Below are 15,941 nucleotides of genomic sequence, written 5' to 3'. Positions count from 1 at the left end.
CTCAGCCGCAGAAAATGAGTTTTAAGAAGCCAATGCTTAGATATCACAACCATCAAACCAAGGCTAAAAGCTTCACTTGTGCACAGCTATAGGGACTATTAAACCAAATCTTACCAAAGTTTCTCATTAAAATTTACTGCTCATTCAGAAACACCCCTATTTAGGTGTTAGTCAGAAGAAATATATTCTCTTGTATAAAATAAGTGATCCAACAAACCGAACTTGATTTTTTCACGTTTAATGTGAAAACGATGATCTTGTGAAGTTTACATACCACAGTATTAGGCATACTTAATATCAATTTTGATGGCTATGTTACATCATCTAAAAATAATACGACAATCGGTGGCACTTGACATGCTTTTCAAAACTGCTGTTTAAACAAATAATGTGAATTCAAATACATATTGCCAGCAAGCTAAGGATCGCTCTTAAATGACTTGATGGCAAACTTTACATGTTAGCAAGATAAAAAGAAGTTGCTAAATCTTTTTTTCCTCTGTATTGAAATAATAAGTCTTAGATGAATAAAGTAATGAGATCCAAGATACATTAAATCAATATTTACAGAAGCTCAATGTTTTAGACCAAATAAAAACAAGAAGGAAGAATTAAGGAGATCATTCTTATTCTAAATTTAATTTTTTTTCTGTTCTTTGTTACCAGCATTTCAAAGACTTTTTAATAACATGGTAACTTTTAAACTCCCAGTTAAAATAAAATGAGGTACCTAATTAAATGAGGTAACATTTAATTAAAGCAACAAGTTATTCCAGTGTTGTAAAAACATCTTCCCGGTAGTTTCAGAGATATTTCATACCATCCAACAGAAAAGAAACTTTGGATATTTATCTCAAGAAAATGCTGCCTCGTCTGAAATTTGAAGTTCACTGTAGTTTATCTCAGACCTTTTCTCTTTGAGTCACTAAAAAAGGCAACATTTTATTAAATGATACCAGTCCTCAGGTAGATGCTTTAAAAGAAAGGGCTTTTTAAAAATGAAAAAAATTTTAAATTAGCAAGTTGATATTCTTTTCTAAATCACAGGAATATTTACTGATAAATTTACTAATTTTTATAAGATCCCACTTCTAACGTAAAAATAAGTGACAAGTAGCCACCACTGACACTGAAAGTTACCTAGTGGTAAGAAATTGCACATTTAGTCAGAAAATAAATAGTTAACCCGTAAATTCTAATCGCACAACAATAATGAAAACAAACTACTTGTTTCCAGAAACCATGTGTGAATCTGGATAATGAAAATGTATTTCTGAATCCATATATTGCAAATATAAGCAAAATGACTAACACTATTTCTGTTTTTGTGTAAGACATCAACATTATTTTAACATGTCTCTATGCATAAGATACACTTTCCATCTAAATGTGAAATAAAATACTGGAGAGGTGAAACTTCTTAAAATATTCCAATCAAACAGCGCAAAGCGAAGTGTTTTTCCCCAGTGCAGGGGGTGGGTGCCCACAAAATATCAGCCACATGTCTGAGAGAGGCGGCCTGGTCTATGCTGTCAATTTTCATCGTGGTTAAGATCATACAGGCTGTATTGATGCTAACACTGTCCCACTGATGCAAGAAGGAATGTGCTGTCTGGAATTTAAATGCAGGCTACCTATATACCTATCTTTTAAAATTCAGCAAAAACCAAGGAGATTTTTCTAAATGCATAAATCATTTCATTCCAGGGCAGGATCTTATTTTACCAATAATGTTTGCCTATAAGGAGACTGCATTCACAGGCCTTTAGCTTTTTACAGGAGCTTAGCCAAAATAAGACACAACATAAAAATACCACTAATAAACAACCCAGTGTCTTTAAGAATTTAAATTCCTAATATCATGACAGTGAGCTCTAGGTAAGGATATATTAGCAAGCTTTCTTCTCCATGAGTGGACATAATTTGCTATTCCTAAGATGGTAACATTAGAATTATTTTTCAGGATTCCTGTGGAGCTGTGCTCATCGTACATCCATGTGAACTGCTGTCATCACTACTGTGTCCAAACCCAGAGGATGAACTGGAAAAGAAGAGAGGGGGAAAATAATAAAAAGAGGAAATTGGTTTTCACAACACACTCAAAGCCTGAGTAACAGAGGAGAACTTTAATTATCTCCAGTCACAAAGAGAGACAGGAAATTTGGACTTTTAATTAGCCATTTGGAGTGCAGTTGGATATTTTTTTAGCTAGATAATTTAAACGCGAATAATTCAAGTCTGACTAAATGAAAGTCACATAATCAGAATGCAGATAATTGAATTTCTACTGCATTCATTAATTCAGTGTGGAGGTGTGTGTGAAGACTACTATGATGAGCTGTCACAGCTCAATAAAATCTCAGTCAATTAATTTTTTCATTATCTTAGTATTACATCAACAAAAAAGTGAAGTGTGTAGATATATCTATACACATGCATATGTGCACTCTGTATTATGCAAACACATATACATTACATCGAAATGCAAGGAAATACCTTTCTGAATCATAATCTATATCGTTTTCTTTTTTTCCTTCTTCATCTTCTTCAGGGAAACGTCTGTTCATCAAGGCAAACTTGTGAATCGCGTCTTCTACAGAGTACTTGGTCTGCCCAGAAACGCAAGCCTCAATGTCTTCTGAATTCAAGTGGCTCTGCAAGAAGAGGTGAAGGCAGCTATCCGAGAGCAGGAGTGCGTTCTGTAGGACCCTATGTAAAAGGGAAAAAGGAGAAATGATCGGTGACCAGGGATGGACAGAGGGTAGGACAGAGAGAAACGCTAAAAATGTGCCACTGAAGTAATCTCTTCACTATGGCAAACTTTGCATCAATTAAAGACACTGCCTATTAAAAGGATGAAAGCATATGTTAACTTTTATTCAATTATTTGGAAATTTAGGTGGGTAAAAACATGAAGCTAATAGTTAAGAACATCTGTTAAAAGAATAACTTCAAGGACATTTCTTCAATTTAACCATCTGTTATGACCATGTGGATTAATTATGGAAAGATTTTGCTTATACTCCTAGAAATTTATTTTCCTTAAAAAAAAAATTTTTACTGCCAACCAGTACGTCTATTCTGTGATCTTTATGGGCTAGGCTGTCATGAAACATCAAAACTTTCAACGACTATTAAAAATTCTATTAAAAAGTCAATATATTTCTCAGCATGTCTTATATTTTAAAACTTTACAAGTATGCTTAGGTACATGTTTACAAGGGCTAACCTGAGAAGTGGCCTTTTTTTGAATACCTAAGACTAACTAAAAATTTCTCCATAATCTTCGGTGGCAGTGTGTTTCTATGTCGTTAAAATAAGCCACCAAATAAAATTACTCCCAGCCAATTTTACCATATATACACTTAAAATATGATAATTTTGTGATAAGTACTTATTAGCCTTCCCACATTCAAGGTCAAAGTTTACAGAGAGTATAGATTTCAACCAGTGAGTGCATCAGAACTCCAGGGAAAGTTAAAAACAAGTCCAACAAATCTGTACCGGCTCAAAATCATATTATCACCGAATGTGGTGTTTTTTTTTCTGACCTGCATGTCTTCGAACAGGAAATTAAGTCAAAGTACACCCTTATTTTTAAACTAAAACTGGTTTTACCATTTTAGGAAAGAACTTGATATACAATAATTTAATCTCTATAAATAGTTCAATAATTATATAATACCGGGCACTCAGACCGGATAGAGGGAACAAAACTAAAACACTAAAACCAGAGTATAATTTTGCCCAACACAGGATTTTACATAGAGAGCTCTATGAAAACCGAATCATGTATGTCAGACCAAATGAACCTTACCTTATATTCTGCATTTTTACACAAATAATTAGGAAAGCATATCTTTTTTGGACATTTATATCAATGTGCTTAAAACTCAAGGTCATTAGAAGATTTCCTTTCCTCCAAAATAAAACAGAGTCCTTTTCTTCAAGAAGGCAAAAGTCTAAACACGTAGAGCATGAAAACCAAAAATCTAGCTTCAACAGGCTTACCAATGTAGCTTGGGAAAATATTTTTACAGGCCTACTAAAAGGAAAAGTAAAACCTTTGTGCCTTTTAAAAGGGCAAAATCTCAAGCAAAGCAGCTAAGTACTTCCCCTCCCCTCCGTGTCCTCTGCCCTGGCTTCTCCCAGAAGATGACCATATCACATGATGAAGATTAATTTACCAAGTACAAGTAGTAAAGTAGTAAATCCCTTTTACTACTTTTTGAGATTTATTTTCTACATTTACAAATGTTTACCACTCTTGTTTTAAATACTTCAAGAGAGGATTTATATGGCAACGACCCATTAATATTAACTTGTGCTCGCCGTTTGCACAGAGTTTCCTGTGTCTGCCTGTCAGTGGTCTTCCTGCCAGCCACGGTACAAGGAACTGCTCATAGGATTATACTCACTGCTTTATTTCTGTTGGAAATGTGTTTTATTTTCTTTATAAAATAATAGGTAATCTTTAAAATTGATTTTAGATGGTTCGAGGCATTACACCACAAAAGTAATGAGCACTAATGCCAATGATATTGGACACAAATTCATTTTAGCTTTATTTCATGTCTAAAGCAATTCTACTGAGCCTTGAACTGCTCACGCGCGGTTATTAACTTGCTAGTAACCTAACACATGGGTGCAGCAAACAAAAGTGATCAGAGTCCAGGTTGATCGGGACCTCAAGGCTACTGTCCTTTTTCTTGAGCTATAATTCAATTTCCAATTTTACTGTACATTAGACTCATTATTTCCCAGTGTTTTCTTTTCTGCTTATTACTGCCATCTGGAGGGCATGCTGGTGAAAAGCAAGAGGGAGCCTGCACACACCCAGCTCAGGATTCTGAAGTGGGAGATGTGACCCCAGCTCCCAGGGAGGCAGGATCTGAACACTACATGGCCCTGGACTCACAAAACAGGACACCTGCTAGGCACAGTTTGGTTATTGGAATGTCCTCTGCCTGGCTGGCTAAATTTACGTGGCCGTGCTGCATGGGTATGGGTTTTAAATAAGCAAAAGAAATTTTGAACATATTTATGATTTTTACTCTCAGGTATTTCATTTCGCAATTAAAAGTACCAGATTTTGCAAATATTTTCCCATCTGGTTCATTGAGCGTAGCTCATTCATTTTAAGTAGTATCTGGTATTTCAGAGAATGTTGTGACTGCCACCATAATATTAAATCCTATTTTTACTGTAGTCATATTTGTGCCACATTTTCCACAAACAAATCTAATAGCAGAAAATCAACTTCAAACTTAATACAAAGAGTACTTTGTAAAACCGTCAATAAAATGTCATCTTTATAAGCTTCCATAAAAATAAATGTATATAATTTTCAAGCCTTTATAAAAGCAGCAAAAAAAAAAAAGGTCTCTGAAATTTTAAAGAAATTTCTGAAAAGATATTTACAACATGAGTCAAAAGTTATTCCTTTCCCCAAAACAACTTTAAACAAAGCAAATCCTGTTTTTCCCTTGAACTGGACACAGTTGAAAATCTGGTTTTCTTCAGCATGATTTTATTAGGTGTATTATATACTGGTCCAGCTGGGAACAATATATAGCTATGCAAAACCACTTAATCCTAACTAAGGATGCCCTGTCTACTGAACCCAATGTAATGATATATACACATGTGTATAGAGTATGGAAGGTTAGCAGTGGGATGTAAGGGGAAAAAATTAATTCAGCCTGTTTACCTCTTACCAGGAGAAAAAATAAATAAAACCTACAAATCCTCACTGAAGACATTCATGATCTGTGCTATGGTGCCCTCTATTGAACACAAAGATTTATAAAAAGTGTGTGTGTGTATGTGTGTGTGTGTAAAACTAGTCTTTCCATGGTATCCTTTTGTAAAAACTCTAATATTCCTTAAATTTTTAAGAAATTTAAAATTCTAATACAGAAGTTTACACTGTAAGGGACATGTAGTCATATTAATGAGATTAATTCAATAAAGAAGGAAAGCTGGCTCCCATTCGTGGTATGAAGCAAACAAAAAATTACTAGGACTGCCATGTTTATAGTTGGTTACTTACCAACAGTTTATAATTTTAGTCTATAACTTTCTTTTTCTATGACTATTAATAGAAGTGACTTACAATTTATAATTAGCCAGAGGGGTGGGGAGGAGTCCAAAAAAGGAGATGATACCCAAGATTGAGAGAAAATGAATATATCTGAAAAATGTCACAATTATACTGGCCAAATTTAGCCAGCATTTAAGAGTTCCACTAATTATAAACTTGCCAGTTCCTGGAATTCATATGATGTCTCCACCGTTCCTATAATTTCCTTGTCTATAAAATTGAGATGACACCCAATTCCTAATATTATTGTAAGAACTGAGATAAAACATGTAAAAAGCTAAACACAGAGCAAGTGTTCAATAAATGGTACAACTTATTATTATTTGGCACCTAGTTAAAGAAACAACTTCCCAGTTCCTTCATAAAGGCTAGCCTGGATACGTACTTTGTTATTAAAGATGTATGATTTCACCTCAAGATGAAAAAACATATATATACTTACATGTGCACATATGCACAAAGACAGCAGCCTTTTGGTTTCAAAGGGTGTGAACATATATAGTGTTCTTGGTTTATAACTTCAAAACCTCCATAAAAAACAGATTTTAAAAATACATGCCAGGGGCGCCTGGGTGGCTCAGTCAGTTAAGTGTTCACCTTCGGCTCAGGTCATGATCCCAGGGTCCTGGGATGGAGCCCCACATCAGGCTCCCAGCTCAGGGGGTAGTCTGCGTCTCCTGCTCCCTCTACCCCTCCCCCTACTGGTGCACCTGCTCTGTGTCAAACGAATAAAATCTTTTTAAAAATAATAAAAATTAAAATACATGCTAAAAATCTACAACATAAAAAATAATAATAAAAATAAAGTAAAAATCTACCACACAAGCATATTTCACATTTTAATGCTCTGGTGTCTTCCCTCTCAAGTTCCTAAAAGTGCAGGCTATTGACAGTGGCCTTACTTAACGGGTAGCCAGCGGGGCCCCAGGGGATGTCCAGCTGGGGTCAGGACACAGTGCGGAAAAGGTTTCCCAGAGTGGGCCTGGGCTGAGGGGATTCCAGGGGCAGGACCTGGAAGGCTGCTACTTCTACACAAACCAGACAGAGACAGGAGAGCTCTGCATCAGAATCTGAGGGTGAGGAGGATCAAGAGGAGCCCCAGTGTCAAGGACACCTAGGTCAGGCTTGAATCCAACCGTGTGTTATCATCCACTCCTTGCTTCCTTCAGGTGCAAACCATGTAGAAGCACCGGCTTTCATTTTTAATGTGAAACTCATCAGCTTGGAGACTAATATTCACATACTAATGGTGGAACAAATAACAACACAAGAGAACGTGGTGTCTGTTCTATGACTGGACTTCTGGATGATAATCCGGATCCAATTTTAAGGAACCTAGCGATCCCCTGATAGGTACACAGCACTTTCCCACTGGAATGGGTGCTTCAAGAGGAGAAGGATTGTTGTCCCATCTGCCCAGTACCCAGGCTGGCCCAAAGTGACACTTGACAAACAGGTTATCAGAGGCCTTTCCAAAATGCATCATCCTAATGACACAACCAATGAGGTCAAGCAGTGTTTTGTGCTACATTATCACATCCTTTAGAGCAAACCAGGGCACATGAGAATTAAGTGATTTTTTCCAAGGTCGGAGAGCCAGAAAAAATTGAGAAGCTGCGATTCATGGGAGACCTGGAACCCAGCTTCCCATGCTCTTGCTCCAGGATACCCCCTGCTAGGAGGACTGCATCACATTCAATCAGCAAGCAGCCAAATGACACAGGATGCAAAAACCACCAGGCACGAGCATTAACTCCTCTGCAGCCAAGTCACACTCACTCAGGCATCAATTTGGTAGATCAACTGGGGAAGGAAAGGTCATAGTCAAAATAGTGAAGTGATTCCTGGTCAGAAACACATGCCCTGTGCTGAACTCACAATATAAATACAGGGACACATGCTGTCCTTTGACCTCCAATCAGGAGACTCCTCTACAGAAGACAAACAGCTTCCCAGCGCTGAGAGGGACCACAGGATTTGCCTGTCCCTGTCCAGGCCTCACTGCTGACCGCCAGTCTGCAGCTCCCCGAGCAGCGTCTGCACTGACAGCCCACTCGGCAAACTTGAACCACTGAAGCCACATCTTAAGGGAGACGCCATCAGCCACCTGGGTCCTGGGTCTCATAGAGGCAGCAATTAAAATCAGGGCTGTCTCCCAAGGGAATGGGCAGAAAAGACTTGACCAGGTCTTTGTTCTCCATGCCTGTGATACCCAAAAGAATACCCCCGTAATGGCTCCTGAGGACTTGGCTCACTTAATAGGTTCTTCTGGTGTCTTGTCATTTTTATTCTTCTGGCTTCCTTTTCCTTTCTGGGCCTCCCTCAATTTATAATCTCGCACGTTTCTATATGTCTCCATGACCCCTTCCAAAGAAAGACACTATATCAACCTAATTGAAATAAATATTAATATTCATGTGCATACTTAATACCCAAACCCTTTATGAGTGGGCCATATGGGGAGAAGGCAGTATGTTATTTCAGGCTAGCTCTAAGGTATTGTGTAGTGAACTCCAAAGGAGATTACTTCAGATCCTGAAGTCAATGGAAAAAGAGAGGGAGCTTAGGAAACTAGGCCCTGCCACTAATAGTCATAGGACTCAGCCTATTTCCTTATCTATAAAATAGGAATTTAGAAAAATTAGCTCAAAGCTAATTTCATGTCTAAGTGGATTAAAATAATAACGACCAATACCACACATTACATGTAGAACTGTTGTGAGCGCTTTACATTCATTAACTCACCTAATCCTCTCGACAACTTTACAAAGTACATACTATTATTAACCCCGTTTTATAGATGGAAAAACACAAGCACAGAGGAGGTAAAAGACTTGTCCACATCCCTGGCTAATAAGTAGCAGGGCCAAGATTTGAACCCAGGGAGTCTGGCCTCAGTGTCTGAGTACAAATCAATGTGCTGTTTCACGGGATGGGCATTCTAGCATTCCAGAATGGGGAAAAAAAGAGAAACTATATTACAGTAATGCAAATTCAAGTCACTTTAACTGCAGTAACTACCATCACCAAAGAGCCCAGGGTTAGTAACCAAGATTATTCAAACACCAATAAATACTCCCTTATAAACATTCTCTCCAAAAGAATACAGTGAAACCCTTTCTTTAGAAGAGCCCAGAAACGATTAATTAGCAGCCCATCACGGAGCTGCTTTTTGGTGAATCCTAAAATGTTGTAAATAAAAAAATAAATAAATATAAATAAATAAATAATAAATAAAATGTAAATAAAGACAATTTTTAAGAAATACCTTTTTAATAAAGCACTTTTGCCTCTTGGCAAATTTTCCTTTTGCCAGCTAAACTCCCCAAGTAATTTGGCTCTGCTTTACAGCTGCAGGGACCACAGATTTATTATGTGACACAATTAGCCATTGTTTTCCTTCTGGAAGATGTGGTCTGGGATGTGTACCATATGATGGGAGCCACAAGATGGAGCTCTAATATAGGAAATGAACTACTGAGCAGGCCCTAGATTATTATCATTAGCATTTCAGAAGAGTTATATTTTCCCCCACATAATTATAGGACACTTGACTGTTGCAAAGCACTTTGCTCACAACTCCCATCTGGCCACAAGAGTTTCTGTGCACTTACTTTCTGAGGAAATCCTCCAAACCCTGACGCCGCTGATCTACATGCTGGCGATTATTCATGTTGAAAAATAGGTTTTTAGATGGAAGTTCTGGCAGTTGTCTTACGAGAAAGAAAAAAAAAAGTTTTTAATCATCAAATCAAGGTGCTTTGGTGAAACCAAATTATATGTGATAATTATCGTGTAACTATCATATAGTTGTATATGTATCTTATGTCACATACACATAGTTCTATAATAAGGGTATGAGAAAATTAAGTTAAAGAAAAACCCATTTTTAAACATTTCTGAGGCCTTCCATGGCCAGTACTTATCAAGTTGAGGAAATTTAAGTGGTAAATTTTGAATTCAGATGCAGTAACCACAGAACTAGCTAAAGCTAATATACTGCAATCAAAAAAAAAAAAGCCTATGTACTATGTCGTCTACTGCACAACAAATTTTAAAATATTGAATATAATAATAAAGTCTCCTCAATATCACTTATTTAAATCACTTACACCAGCAGTGCATTACTTTGGAGTCTCTGCCTCAGCCATACAAATTCTCTGTATCTTCTTCGCACACAGGATGTTTTCATTGTAAAACACATGCTATTGGTCTGTTTAAAGAAAAAAAACACGTATAAGCTTTCCTTAAGGAAAAAAAAAAGTTTTTTCTTGCATCTCTTACTATATGCACCCATATACACTTTTAATAGGATTTTTTTAAACCAAAAATACATTGGCATTTATGCTAGACTCCCATCTTGCACAAAACCCACCAATATAACATTGCTGAAGACAGCTGGGATGACATCAATGAGCAGTGTCATCCTGGGGCGAGGCATGACCCCACCAACTCCCTTGAGTCCTGAGGCAGCCTCTTGCTCACCTATTAGCACTGCTATCAAAGATGAATCATAAAAATTAAACAAATCCTGAAGTCTAAGTGACCAATAAAAACTCAGGGTCATCCTTTCATTTTAACACCATCCATCCATCCGTGTGTGTAGCTGCAAAAGACCTTTGGGAATGAGAAACACATTCTTACAGCCCTTGATATGATGCAAGAAGCCATCATATCCTTGATATGGCCATAGGTACAGATCACACAAATCACCAGGCATCCTGAAATCACTTTTTTTTGGGGGGGGGGGGCTGATATTACCATAGTTTAATCGCAAAAGAGCTGCTACAGCACCAATCCAGACATTTCCCTGCACCCAAACCATGTTTATACTCTGAACATCCTCAGAAAACTGTTTCCCCAACTTACGCCGATTTTCTTCCAGAACCTATTGGTATCATCAATTTTACTTCCAATGTTCTAACTTGCTGAATGGTGGGTCTTCTCTCCCTTATGTTTATCTCATGTCTGCATCTTGGGGTCTTCTCTGACTGTACTGAGCTTGAAGCAGCAGCCCCCTGAGAACCATCAGGAGGATCAAGGTAGGCATGCCCACCCGGATGGGATTCTCCACTGTGTAATCTTGGTTGGTTGTGGCTGTGATCAGGATATCTTGGGACGGAGGGTACCTGGGGCTGATCATGTGGAGGAGAGTTTGTGTTCACCATAGCATCTGTACTGGCCCCTGTGGGTGGGGTCTACACAGCCCCGGGGGAAGTCAGAGCTGGGCTGCCTGTCTAGACAGTGGGGAGCTCTTCGTCCTGTGACCCCCAGGTGCAGAGGGTCACTGGGGTGTACTGAAATTGCTTTTAAAACAGCAGTCTCCTCTACTAGACGTGCAAGGTAGAGTGAGGCAGTCAGTGCATGGGGACAAACATCTACGTGGGGAGTCTGCAAACCAGTCCCACTCTGCCACGGGACAAATCACTTCAACTCCAGTTTACCAAATGGTAAAATGGGGACCAAGTAGTACGTACTTATTTCACAGGGTGGTTGTAAGGAGTGAGATAAGTACCTGGCAAATGTTATCTATAAATATTATTAATAGATAATACATGGGTGTCCTTCCAGCTACCGTAAAGTAGACTTCGAAAAAGTGACCCATGGAATCCCCATCCTAAGCAAAACAGAAATGCTTCTCCTTCAGGTAAACCCAAGACTGGTAAATACAAGTGTTTCTCCTTTCTCCTTTCTATAAACAAGAGACTGGCAAATATCTGTCTATTGGTGTTGTAAGGAGATCTCTATTCTCTGTATTTATTTCAAAATTCTATTTCATAATCTTTACATTGCCAAATGAAAAAACTGTTTTGCCCCAAAGATTTATATTCTCTCAAGATTATTATCATTCTACCACTTAATAAGCACCCAGCACTTGTTTTCCTTGGCAAATGTAAGTGATTATGTGCCTGAGTTCTTAAACTGTTCCTATGAAATGTATGGCATGGTTCCTGATACTCCCGAACTTGATAAAGTTCGGAAAGCCTCAAAAGGCAGAGGGGTTAAGACATCTGTCCCCAAAGTAACTACTGGTCTAAACCCCATCACCTTTGACAATATGGCAGCAAAACGCACCAGATGGAGTTTGTGGCACAATCTGTGTGTGGATTTCAAAGCACACCAGGGCCTCACTCTATAAAGTGATCAAGTGACAGACCATTTACACCAGAACAAGGCCCTCACAAGGCCTGGGCAGATATCTTCTCAGTGCTCCCTCCCCAGAGAGGACCAGGCCACTGCAGGGACTCTTGATGCCTCACCTACAACTGAGTCAATTTCAACTCCCTTTCATTTCTCTGTTCTGAATTACTATGGATGTCAATGTCATGGATGTTGACTGAAGATCTGTCTGGTACCTATACCAGACAGAGGTCCATTCATAAGTCCTTCATTTGCAGGACAAGGTCAGGAGAATATATATAGTCCACTAGTTTAAAATTCCAAATAAATGCTAAGATGCCAGAGTCACCTGGTATCATTTCCCTTGAGGTTAATTTAAAAGGGTTAACCACCAGCTTCTCTACCTGCAAAGCTCTATGGGTATAGCATCTGAGGGAGGCTGACAAGAGCCCTCCAGGCCCTCCCACCCATTCCTAATCATAAACAAGTATGGACAGTTCAGACCAGAATATGCTGAGATCACTTATTTATTAAGCTCCTCTAAATCTATTTGCTTATTTCTGCTATCTACCAAGCCAAGATTTATACAATGTCAATTTATTAGCATTTCAGCAGAATGCCAGAAAACCATCAAATAATACTTGTAGAACCTATCATTTCTGGCTTGAGACAGACATTTCTGAATTCACCTCAAGCTATTTATGTAGCAGAGAAAAATCTATGCTTTCATTTACTCTCTGAGGATAATTAAATTTCATGTCTACCATAAAGAGTGATAAGGATCCACATATTTTTTAGAGGAAGTTAAAAAGGTAACTAGAGAATTTCATTTCATTTTCAAATGCTTAGTCTTACATACTCATGTTATAGTTTTCTACACAGAATCCATATCTGGTGTGACTTTAGGAGTAAAACCAAAACAAAATAAAAATACAAGGCATACCCTGGCAGTGACCTTTAACACAATTAATAAAAAGTAGTTCTAAACAAACACAAAACAACCACCACCACCACCACCAAAAACAAAACAAAACAAAACAAAAAAAACAGTTCTGAGTTTTTACTTTATTTTCTAAGTTGGGGAACTTGGGAAGAAAAAAAAGGGAAGAAAGGAAGGGAAAAAAAAGTTTTATGGCTGATGCTTGGGTGTCCAATATACCAGGTTAATTATTTACAATGGGAAAACTAAAGGTGGCTAAATTTTACTTCATTTGAACTATATAGTCACAGATAAAATCTGAGCCTGTTTCTATGTTCCCAAGAGAATTCTGGACTAAATCTGATGGGGAAACTGACATCTCCATGATCAGGGCCAATAAACTATAACCTGTGGGCCATATCCAGCCTGCCAGTTGTCTTTGCAAATAAAGTTTTATTGGAACACAATTACATGTACTCATTTACATACTGTGTATGGCTGCTTTCACCTACAAGAGCGGAATCGAGTAGATTCAACAGAGAATGTATGGCCCACAAAGCTGAAAACATTTACTACCTGGCTCTCTACAAAAAAAGTTAGCAAGTTAGCTGTTGAAGATGATCGTAGAAGGCCACACACCACACAACATTATCCAAGAGATTATAATAAAGTATTATTTCCAAATAAAATACATCATTTCTATTTATTTACTTATGTTAATTACTGAGAATCTAGATTAAGACAAAATAATTGCATGTATTCATTTCCTACTTCCTTATTCTACATATAAAACCACAGCACATCAGTTTTTCAGAGAACTCTATATCTCTCAAAACCTAAGATTTATCAGGTAATGTATTACACAGAAATATGCTATAACAAATCATAAAGAAATACCATTAATGAACTATAAATACTCTTTAATGGTGAATTTTAGATGTATGCACATATTCATACATGTAGGCAATAAACATTAAAATATTAATATTAGTAAAGATACAATAAGGAACTCAAAGGAGTAATTTCCCAGCTTTAGGAGCCAGATGACTACCCTGTTGGAGATACAGGCATTACTTGTCATCATTCAAATTCCATTCTTTGAGTTAGGAAAATTTTTACAGATTTCAATTTTTAATATAACAGTGCGCCTTAAGAGATATACCTAAAAATTACTATGATCTCTGTAGACTCTTGACTGCATACTTACATGAATACATATCTCATAGTCAATATAAGAATGCCAAAAGTCCTCTTTCTGAATCCGAGGATCTCGAACCCAGACGCTTACAAACTCCTGTAAAGGCATCATAAAAAAAGAGATGTTTCAGAATCGCAAGGAGGTCTGGAAAGAGCAGAGGGAAATGATGCTACCAAAATAAAACTGAAATGAGCTGTGGTCGTTCATTCTTAAAAAAACAAGAAGTAAGGTTAATGAATCAGGCACCACAGGAAGTCCAAAAGTACTTCTGCCACAAATGGAATTTTCAAAATGATGCAAAACCAAGCTGGGTGTCCTTAAAGTCTTACAGGTTATATAATGACAAGAAAATATACTCGAAAACGGATTTTTCATTTTTAATCATGAAAAGTATGTTCAGGGTTTTCTCAAATCATAAAAGCGGCCATTTCTTACTTTCTTCATCCCTCTACATTAAAACTAAGTCACTCCCTAGAACAAAATACAAAAAACTAGTGAAGATCATGTGAAGCAAGCAATGGAAGATGAAAATGACTTCATATATGCAGCCCAGCTTCATGAGATTAAGCAGCAATAACTTATTAATAAAAAAGATAAACACCTTTTACTCAATACTTTTCTATTTTTAAAATATATTTTTCCATTTGGTGAATCATTTCGTCTTCATAACCTCATGTTATAGATAAAAAGTTAGCAATGTTAAAAAAAATACACGGTAGATAATCTTGTTCCTTTTTAAATATAGTAAGAATTGGAAATAAAATTTAAAACACAATACTTCCCAAAAAGTGCCCTTTACTACATAAGCTTAGTTTAAAAATATGAAATCACGTACAACAGGCAATTATTATGTTTGGCACAATAAATTTTAAAGTAAGTTATACTCACTTGGTGATCATAAATTTGCTAAATGAATTATTTTATTTAAAGATTCCATTTATTTTAAAGATTTTATTTATTTATTTGAGACAGAGAGTGAGAGAGAAAGTAAGCGTGAGTGGTGGAAAGAACACAGGGAGAGGGACAGAAAATTTCCCAACTGAATGCAGAGCCCCAGTGGGGCTCAATCCCATGAGCCTGAGGTCATGACCTATGAAATCAAGAGTTGGACACTAAACCAAATGAACCACCCAGGCATGCCTAAAGATTTTACCTTTCAGTAATCTCTACACCCAGCATGGGGCTCAAGCCCAACACCCCAAGATCGAAAATTCCATGCTCCACTGACTGAACTGGCCAGGCATCCTGAATTTTTTTTTTAAGATTTTATTATTTTTTTTTAAAGATTTTATTTATTTATTCATGAGAGACACAGAGAGAGAGAGGCAGAGACACAGGCAGAGGGAGGAGCAGGCTCCACGCAGGGAGCCTGACGTGGGACTCGATCCCAGGATCCCGGGGTCACGACCTGAGCCAGAGGCAGACGCTCAACCGCTGAGCCACCCAGGTGCCCTAAAGATTTTATTTTTAAATAATGACTATACTCTATATGGGCTTAAACTCACAACTCCAAGAATAAGAGCTGCATGCTTTACCAACTGAGCCAGCCAGGCACCCCTAATTGAATCTAATTTTAAATATTTTAACCTTTTGTCTAAAGA

At 37.5% G+C, this 15,941-nt stretch overlaps 1 protein-coding gene across 4 annotated transcripts in view; it reads right to left on the bottom strand.

The window, feature by feature from the left end:
* Positions 1 to 222: 222 nt before the first annotated feature.
* SNX10 (sorting nexin 10) overlaps positions 223 to 15,941 on the bottom strand; it is a 73,722-nt gene continuing 58,003 nt past the window's right edge. For all 4 annotated transcript variants that reach the window (XM_055314834.1, XM_055314835.1, XM_055314837.1 and 1 more), the window contains 5 exons: positions 14,350 to 14,436; positions 10,216 to 10,316; positions 9,718 to 9,816; positions 2,497 to 2,709; positions 223 to 2,041 (listed from right to left, as the gene is read on the bottom strand). In XM_055314834.1, the coding sequence (XP_055170809.1) occupies positions 1,960 to 2,041; positions 2,497 to 2,709; positions 9,718 to 9,816; positions 10,216 to 10,316; positions 14,350 to 14,436 (582 nt within the window). In that variant the 3' untranslated portion in view covers positions 223 to 1,959. The remainder of the gene's footprint in view (positions 2,042 to 2,496; positions 2,710 to 9,717; positions 9,817 to 10,215; positions 10,317 to 14,349; positions 14,437 to 15,941) is intronic.

Source organism: Nyctereutes procyonoides, unplaced genomic scaffold, assembly GCF_905146905.1.
Source record: "Nyctereutes procyonoides isolate TBG_1078 unplaced genomic scaffold, NYPRO_anot_genome, whole genome shotgun sequence".
In the NCBI taxonomy this organism is placed as follows: Eukaryota; Metazoa; Chordata; class Mammalia; order Carnivora; family Canidae; genus Nyctereutes; species Nyctereutes procyonoides.
The sequence above is the reverse complement of the archived record's forward strand: the minus strand, read 5'-3'. Positions and strand labels throughout refer to the sequence as shown.